Below are 9,705 nucleotides of genomic sequence, written 5' to 3'. Positions count from 1 at the left end.
GAAAAGCATGATGAGCTACTCGCTAAGAATGGCTCTCAACGCCCAATTGGGGCACAACCTTTACCTGAAGTTCATATGAATGTCGCGAATAGACATGAGTTTAATGGTACCTTTCAGGGTAAACAGTCCAATTTTGAGCACAAGAGAAAGCGCAATGGGAACAAAAAATTCAGAAACTTGGGCAAGTAAAAAGGCACTTCAAAGCCCAAGTTTGATAAATCTAAGCTTTGCAATAAGTGTGTATGCTACACGCATTATACTGAAAAGTGCTCAATGCCCAATCATCTGGTTATGCTGTACCAGCAATCTCTGGGACGGAAAGCACCTCAAGGGAAAAGGCTTGAAGCCAACTTCAACCTTCATCCACATAGCGCAAATGGAGTTGGCAATTCGCACGAAGTTTCTACTGGACCGAGCAACGCCATGATTCCTTATCCCGTTGAGGACCCTGCTGAAACGGAGGCCATGTTGATTGAATACACTTCAAACAACATGTTTGACGACTTTGACTAGTCCCTCGATCTCCTTAGTGATCTACTTGATTGTGTTCATTTGTGATGATTGTAATAAGAACGTAAGTTTGTTGTTGTCTTTGGATCATATTATATTGCATCAGCACATTTGATATAATAAAATTGTATTCTATGTATTAATATAAGGTTTTTTATTGAAACTTCTTTTGTTTTATATAGTTTTCTACGGCAACAATCCGATGAAAGAGGAATTATGCCTTGTGGACAGTGGTACCACAAACTCCATAGTGAGGGAGATGAAATATTTTCAAACTCTGAAAAAGATGAATGAAGATATTCTCACTATCGCTGGACGCGATACAGTGATTGTTGATACTGGACGTGCCATATTCACCCTTCCTAGTGGTACACAAGTGACTATATATGATGCTTTATTGTATCCCGACTCCTCATGATCAAACGTAGATTAGAAAGAGTGTTAAGATTAATTAATCATGTAATTAGAAGGAATCTCCCCTTTCTCATGGACGCATCCCTTCTTAAACGGACGCCTATCCAAAGCATCATGTCTCTCTAGATAGTATAAAAGTCAACATGTAATGACAGATGCAAGTACTCGAATCACTTTTGATTTTAAACAAAATCAGACGGAGTTGGCCTCACTGAAGGAGCTTTTTTTCGAGGGAGAAGCTTCGTACTCCATTAAAGAACAAGAAAGATCAACCTAATCCTGCACATAACAGACATTATTATGCACTCTGTCGTTGATGAAGTCACGGACCAACTAGCGGTTGCGTGTGGACTGAGATCCAGCACCGATGAACAGTGTGGTGCCTTGCCCTTCATTTCTGTCCGTTGAATCGAGAATTGATGGTCGGATGAACATCAAGTGCTTTTCTACACCCGAATAGTAAATTTAAAAAAAAAGTAAAAATATTCAAAAAAATTTGATTTTTTTTCTTGGCAAACTTTGACAAATTTTCTAAGTACTCGAAAATTTTCCTCATGAAATCACATTTGTGGAAGTCGTGGTAAAAAAACAAAATCAAAACCCTAAAAATGCTACTTTCGAAAGCATTTTCGAACACCAGCTTTGTTTTTTTGTCACAACTTCCACGTGATTTCATACTGAAATTTTACGAGCTCTTGGACATTTTATCAAAGTTTACCGTAAAAAAATTCAGATTTTTTAAAACACTTTTGCAATTTTTTTTGAATTTATCGTTCAGGTGTAGAAGAGCACTTGATATTCATCCGACCATCGATTCTTGATCCAACGAACAGAAATGAGGGTCAAGGCACCGTTCACCGGTGCCTTGCTTTGTCAAGGCACTGGATCTCAGTCCGCTGCCTGCCATCCCGGCTCTCTTGCGCCAAACACCGATCCCATTTCATTTCCCGTGGAGCGGCCACGTGCGGTTCTCACGCCGCTCTCCACCTCGCCGTGCGATCCGGGACGCGCATCCGGCCAACCCAACGGCCGCGATCGATACAGCTCGCCCTTCTCCTTCCCCCACCTCGAGCGGCCAAAAGATTCCTCCAAATAATCTTATTAAAAACAAAACGAAATCACCACGGCGAAATATAATTGTTTTTCCCTTGGAAACATACGTCGTCACTCAACTTGGAGAACGGGGAAAGAGAGGAGAGGAGGAGGAGTAGACTGAGGAGGACGAATTCGACTCGGAGTTTTGGACTCGGCCATTTGGTATATTCCCGTCTTCTCCTTCCCCGCTAGCTGGGTGCTTCCGTCTAGCTAATGGAGTTTGCTTTGGTCCAAGGGTTTGGCACCTGTTCCTTCCCCTAAGGCCCAATCTTGCCGTCCGGCGGTTTTTCTTGGGATTTCTTTGGTGGAAGTGGAACCCTCGGTGGATGGTCGCTTGGGAGCCAGGCATTTGATTCGATTTTAAGTGGTCCAGGTACGCGTCTGGCGTTAGTCCGCTGCTTTCTTCCGCCCTCTTAACTCATGGATTCTTGAATCTGTCAGTTTCAGGCGATTGGAGGAGCTGCTGGCTGCTGCTGCTGTTCCTCGGGCGTGGATTTTCTCGAGGTATGTGGTGTTTCTGGTTCTGCTTGGTTCTGCTTGATCTTTCTTTTGTATGTGGCGGACTTGGTCCTTGTTTTTCAGTCTCTCAATTATTGATGGAGAAATGTGAGGGAAACTGGTGAAAATCTGTCTAGTGTTTGATTAAGGCTGTATGGAAGAAGAATATATAGCTATTAACTAGAGTACTTTTTTGCTACACTGAGCATCCAACTTCAAAGAGCTTATAATTGGTGTCTGGACTCTCTGGATAATATAATTAGATGAATAGAGCGTCTGAAGATGCCACAGCCTCGAATATACCTAAATCTGGAAAAAGTTTTTGGTTAGTTTGGAGGTCTGTTGTCATGATTTACAAGTTTCTTGTACAAGACGAACTCAGTTTGGGGCTCTTCGTCTATTTTCAGTGAGATGTCGATAATGCTCATGCTGGTGATAGACTAGACTCGCCCGTAGATAATGCTCATGCTGGTGATAGACTAGACTCGCCCGTAGATAATGCTCATGCTGGTGATAGACTAGACTCGCCAGTATTTTGTTCCTCTGCTTTGTTCATCATTTAAATGAATTATTATATTTGATTTGCTCTCTAAATCAACTCGGGAGATACTGATCGGCCTGATATTGGTAGTATAAAGGGCAGCCCGGTGCATGTAGTTCCCGCTTTGGTAGTATATGCTGTCATGAAAATCTTTACATGTCTTCGCTGAAGACCTCTTTACATTTCCCCGTCTGATTACCTTGAACACATGATGTTCTTTAGTCGTAAGTATTTTTATGTGTAAAATGATTGTATACTCTGCTCAAATGATTAAATAAGACGTTTTGGTAGTTTAGATCGAACTGCCAAAACGTCTTATATTTGGGGACATAGGGTGTAGTTGCTACTATTATTATATTATAAGCATTCCGTTTTAAGTTGCTAGAGAATGTTGTTCATCCATACGAGGTTTCAAACTTAGCCTCCATTTGTTACAAGTTTCAACCTGTATATATGTATTGGTGAGCAAACCACCAAGGACATTCTACAAATGATGATGTAATCCTTTCTCTGTTTCTGAGCAGAACATGCACTGTAACTGTGATGCTAGGGCTCACATCTATACACGGACTTGCAGGTTCCCATGTCAAATTATGCAGATAGGTTGAATTCCCATCAGAAGCTTGTAGGATGGGATATAGGCCTCTGAAAATGTTTCAGAGAAACATCTTTTGTACTATACTGTTTATTCATTCCTGCTTATCTGACAAGTAATAACATAACCGGAGACAGTAAATAAATGCAGATTGAGCTCCCTGTTGTGGATCAGTTCAATTGATCACAGCAAATATATGCAGTTTGTTATTAGTGTTAGTCAACTATGTATACCGCTTCTTGCTTGAAGAGAGCTAGTTAAATAGCTAATTGGCATCTGTTTTCTGTTGTTCATCTTCTTTCAGGTGTAGTGAAGCTGTCCTGCTGTCATAGGTTTAAAAACAATTCAAATTGCCTGGCCTTGGAGATCGTCATCTGTCTCAAGTCAAAGCAGCTGTATTTCTGGCAAACACAACGAGCTAGTTTCATATGCAGCGTTCAGTTGATGGCTGCTCATCCTGTTGAATCAGAAGCAGACAGTGAAACAGACAATCACCCTTTACTGATAGACCACATGGAAAATACTGCTCATCGTGAGATTGCAATTGACAGCCCAAGGGATGATGTTGCTTCTTCGTCAACCGCTCGTCGGGAGGATAATGATGGCTTGGATCGATTGCCTCGTATATCAGAAAGTTTTTCGGAGACAACTACTGCATCTAACTCTCAAAGTGCTCCTCTAGCAAGAAGAGATGCTAATCGTGCTCGTCGACAGCAAAGTCCGTTGAATTCTAGTTGCTGGATCTCCATTGAGCTTGTTGTAACAGTTAGCCAGATTATAGCGGCCATTTGTGTTCTGTCATTGTCAAGGAAGGAACATCCACATTCTCCATTGTTTGAGTGGGTCATTGGTTATACCGTAGGTTGTGTTGCTACTCTTCCTCTTCTCTACTGGCGCTATCTCCATCGCAACCGCCCAACAACTGGACAGGAACCAGCAAGTCAGAACTTCCCTCCGAACAGCATACCTGAGTCCAATTCTCACACAACAAGTTCGGCCCCTGGCATGTCTGAAGCTGGTTTTGTAACTGAAACAAATGGAGTCTCGCAAAATAACATGCTTACCCGAAATCCCAGGTAACATTGTCTTCAGCTTTATGGTTACTTCTGCCCCTTTTAGATTTATACGTTTGTAGTCTAATTCATCTACTGTCTCTCTCTGTAAGACATGTGGAGAAATTGCGTTAAACCTCTATTTGTCACCTTTCTGTGCTATTATGACTGCACAGTAGGATAACATAAATGGGTCAATGTGAACACAATCTGATCACAAAAATATACATGACTATTATTCTGGCAACGTTTTGTTGAAGTAAAGCTATAGTCCTGTGTGGAGGGCATTAGTATTCTCAGCACTTCTTTGGCTAGCTTTCTTTAGAGTGCAGCCTCTGAGTTGCTATGTTTTAAGTATTAAGCTGAGTTGCACTCGGACTCTTTCTTATAGGGCCCAAGTTTATGCCGATCACTTCAGGATGGCCCTTGACTGTTTCTTCGCCGTGTGGTTTGTTGTGGGGAATGTGTGGGTATTTGGTGGACATTCCTCTGCCCATGACGCTCCCAACTTATATAGGTGAGCTGCTAGCTTCCCGTGCTGCAGTATCTCTGCAACTCATTTATATGTTTCGTAAGTGTAAATCTTTTCTTTTTCAGGTTGTGCATAGCCTTCCTCACATTTAGCTGCATCGGCTATGCTATGCCTTTCATTCTGTGCGCATTGATATGTTGCTGCCTGCCCTGCATAATCTCCCTAATGAGCTTTCGTGAAGATCTAAACCAAAACAAAGGTGCTAGTGCAGAAGCAATCAATGCCTTGAGAACATACAAGTTCAAAACGAAGAAGTCCCGTAACGGCGAGGGGATTGAAGTCGGCGGCGGAGTTGTTGCTGCTGGAACAAACAAGGAGCGGATTGTTTCTGCTGAAGATGCTGTGAGTTTTTCTCCCACGCTTCTATCTACTCCCCCCGTTCACTATTATAAGATGTTTTGGATATTTCAATATGAACTATATACGCACTGAAATGAGTGATCAAACACACTAAAACATGTCTACATACATCCAATTTAGAAAAAAAGATAGAACATCTTCTAATAGTGAACGGAGGGAGTATTTCACAACTTTATTACGTAATTACTCTTGATTTAAAACCTGAGGTGTGTGCTTTGATATGCAGGTTTGCTGTATCTGCCTAGCAAGATACTCGAACAATGATGATCTCCGAGAGCTTCCTTGCACCCACTTCTTCCACAAAGAATGCGTAGACAAATGGCTCAAGATAAACGCGCTGTGCCCCCTCTGCAAAGCTGAAATAGACAGTGGCCCTACAACTGCTCCAGCCATTGGCTTTGGGCGTCGCCACAGTGACAACAGGGTAGGAAATGACATCGAATCGCAGCTGTAACTCTGCATTATGCATTGAGGGTGCAAAATGTCCCTGATGTGGCTTCCACAGTGCAATTTGTAAATTATAAAGTGAAGTAGTTGACAAAATGTACGGGCCCTTATATTATCGAACCAGTTCTTCGCTGTCTGATTACTGCTTCATTGTCAAAATCTGTTCTGAAGATGGTAATTCAGGTTATTGGACATGAACCGCGAGCTTTTGGTGGTTACCTTTGTTGGTTAGTGTTGGTAATCCTCCCGATTTTAGCAGGTTGTCTAGAGATGGTTAATAGCCATTTATTTTTCTGTTGTCTAAATACTAGATGCTGATCAGAGCCCAATAGACAGAAGAAGCTTGCTAATTTTGACTCTTGCAGATTATTTTACTGTACTATTTATGTTTTGCTACGTATTGCAGATTACTTTACTGTACTATTTATGTTTTGCTACTTACTCCCTCCGTTCCTAAATATAAGTCTTTTTAGAGATTTTACTAGGGGCTACATACGGAGCAAACTGAATGAATCTATACTTTAAAGTATGTCTATATACATCCGTATGTTGTCCTCTAATAAAACCTCTTAAAAGACTTATATTTAGGAACGGAGCGAGTTTTCATGATTTCTGGAACGAGATGGTAACATGATCGATGGCCATAGTGGATTGAAAGTGCTGGCGGAAACAGCATCAAGAGAAGATGGCCGAGCATTCCCTGTACTATTACTTCTGCTGTTGTTCTCCTTGATGGTGCTAAGCACAAAATAACCCCTGCCGTTCCCACATCATGCAGTACTCAGACCAAACCAGGAAAGGTGGCCATCTTTCTAGAGAAAAGTATAGCTCCCATTCTATTTGCGGATGACTTGCTTATACTTATGTCTGCTGACGAAAAGGGTGCATTTTGTCTTAAAACAATCATTGATGAATATTGTACTACCTCCATCTCATTTTATAAGTCTGTCACGTGTACCTAGATCGTTAATTTGACCAACTTAATGATAAACATATATTACAAAAAAATATATTATTAAAAACTTTAGATGTTCTATTTTCTAATAATATAATTTTTATATTAAACAATAGATTTTATATAAGTTAAATTGACGACCTAGATACACGTATGTGTCTTCTAAACTGTGACAGAGGTAGTACGAGCTTGGTTCAGATGGTGAGTGAAGAGAATTGTTCAAATATAGCATATTTGTCGGCCCCAATAAGGGTACACGTGTGTCAATCGCTAAATATCATGACGGATTTCCTAAGTGACGAGTACTTGGGCTTGCCTGCAGTGGTGGGAGTGGACCGTTTGGATTGTTTCCGCCATCTTACTGATGGAGTTTTGTGCAAGAATTGCAGGGTGGAAGGAAAAATGGTATCAACAGGAGAAGAGAAGTGTTGTGATCAACCCATACCGGTGTTTGCAATGCCAGTATTCAAATCCCCCCCCCCCCCCCCCCACCCCCCCCCCCCTAAAAAGTATTAAGGGGATCATGGATGCTATTACAGGTTACTGGTGGGGAGATGACCAAGAGCATAAAAGTACGAAAATGTTATCTGGGAACCATTTGCCAGGGGCCAATCCCGTCAAACACGCTCTCTCCCATCAGATTCGTTTGCACGAATCTTGGTGCATGGTGGGAGCCACGTCAATTTTTTTTGAACTCGTTCGCTATAAGGTAAAAGCCGGTGAATGCGTTACAACTCAAAATACTACAACCACCGCATTGGCCAGAACGCACCCCTCCGCTGATGAGACCCGTGATATTTTTTTCTCATTTCATCACCAGATGGCAAGAGAAAAATAACATGACGGTTTTTTTTTTTTGAACTATGTCACATGGAAATCTATCATTTTTTTTTTCATTTTGCTTTTGTTTCACAAGTCAACTTTGTTTTTGTACATGGCATTTTAATTATTAGGATATGGAATTTTTTATGATTATTAAGAGATGTCATTTTTATTATGAAGAGGATGCATTTTTTGTTACTAAGAGATGGCATTTTTTGTTTTTTAAGAGATGGCACTTTATTATTATTGAGAGATGGCATTTTTTGTTCATTAAGAGATGGCATTTATTATTATTGACAGATGACATTTTTTGTTCATTAAGAGATGGCTTTTTTATCCATTAAGAGATGACATTTATTATTATTGACGGATGACTTTTTTGTTCATTAAGAGATGGATTTTTTTCTTTATTATGAGATGTCATTTTTATATTAAGAGATGTCATTTTTTATCATGGTGTTTTCTTCTTGTTTGTTGACATGGCAACTATAATTATAGGACCAGACAAGTTTAAATACATTTTTAATATCCATGGTTAATTCTGATATTGGAAAATGACATTTTCCATAAACTCATCGCATGGCATTCAATACTTAGGTTTTCACTATTTTTTTATAAGGAAATGGTTTTTGGTTCATGACATTTTTTAAATAAAAACAATAAACTAGCCTTTTGGGTTAATCGGGGTCGCCCTGGCCCACCCCAGCGAATGATCGGAAACCATCTATTGGAGTTGCTCAATTGTCCAAGGTAGACGTTTGTGGCCGGTCGCTCGCAGCTCGCGCGCCTGACAACAGTCATGCAACATTGTTGTAGTGCAGATTTGTTGCAATCATGTATAAATTTGATACACTGATCCACACATGTAACATTGTTTTAGTGCAGATTTTGCTATAAACGCGGTTAAATTTGCTACAAGCCTTTTCTGTTTTGTTGCAACTTGTTCATTAAAAAAGTTGCATCCACATTTGGTTGCAACTCGAGTTCGTTGAATTTTTTTGCTACAACCGTGTTAATTTTTGCTATAACCGTGTTAATTTTTGCTACAACCGATATCATTTTTTGATGCAACCGTTCACTAAAAAAGTTGCATACAAGTTCGTCAGAGTTGTAACCCGAGTTCACCGGATTATTTTGCTACAACCCTTTTTTTATTTTGCTACCACGCATCATCAGCTTCGTTTTTTTGCTACGATCACGTAAGTATTTTTTTGGCTACAATTTTTTTTTTGTTGCAACCGTTGACGAAATTACTGCATCGTGAATGAAATTTATTACATCGAGAAAAAAATGCTGCATAAAGATCTAACGACGCCGTCCGCATACAACTGGCGGATCGGGCGGCCCGCGCACGGCCGACCGAACGATTCGTCCGGCGCGTTGGCACATAGCACTGCCCATTATCCAATGGGAGTAGTTCCGAGGTGCTAGAGTGTCCTAAAAGTAGTATGCATTGGATAGCATGGTAAAAATTATGTATCCCTAAACTTGTGGGTGCAATGGGATTTGGAGATCTAGAATATCTTAACCTGGTCATGTTAGCCAAACAATGATGGAGATTGACGGAGGAACCAAACTCTTTGTGTGCTTTTGCTCTAAGAGCAAAATATTTCCCAGAAGGAAACCTCCTTAATGCAAAACCAAAGAAGAGTTCATCGATGACGCGGCAAGGTATAATGGCTGGATTTAAAGACTTTAAAAGATGATACGTTTGACGGATAGGAGATGGATCCCAAGTGAAGATATGGGACGACAATTGGGTTATTTTGAGTTCAAAATTATGGGTGAGAACACCCCGAGTGTTGGAAGACTGTTTCACCACCAGGCACTGGCCTAACGTCAGCGCCAAGGCAGGGCCTCCCTGCACAATCGCGAGAGACCGCG

General features: G+C 40.8%; 1 protein-coding gene across 2 annotated transcripts; it reads left to right on the top strand.

Moving 5' to 3' along the window:
- The first annotated feature begins 2,055 nt into the window (after nt 1-2,055).
- LOC123426763 (E3 ubiquitin-protein ligase At1g12760-like) lies at nt 2,056-6,242 on the top strand. Of its 2 annotated transcripts, none has more exons than XM_045110654.1 (7): nt 2,056-2,181; nt 2,255-2,392; nt 2,467-2,523; nt 3,958-4,729; nt 5,097-5,222; nt 5,303-5,579; nt 5,824-6,242. In XM_045110654.1, exons 4-7 carry the CDS (start codon nt 4,098-4,100, stop codon nt 6,049-6,051), a joined length of 1,263 nt encoding a protein of 420 aa, XP_044966589.1. In that variant the 5' UTR covers nt 2,056-2,181; nt 2,255-2,392; nt 2,467-2,523; nt 3,958-4,097; the 3' UTR covers nt 6,052-6,242. The 2 variants fall into 2 exon arrangements, with proteins under 2 accessions (XP_044966589.1, XP_044966582.1); XM_045110647.1 differs by having other exon boundaries at nt 2,461-2,523.
- Nucleotides 6,243-9,705: the final 3,463 nt, after the last annotated feature.

This window comes from Hordeum vulgare, chromosome 1H (genome assembly GCF_904849725.1).
Source record: "Hordeum vulgare subsp. vulgare chromosome 1H, MorexV3_pseudomolecules_assembly, whole genome shotgun sequence".
Classification (NCBI taxonomy): domain Eukaryota; kingdom Viridiplantae; phylum Streptophyta; class Magnoliopsida; order Poales; family Poaceae; genus Hordeum; species Hordeum vulgare.
The sequence above is the reverse complement of the archived record's forward strand: the minus strand, read 5'-3'. Positions and strand labels throughout refer to the sequence as shown.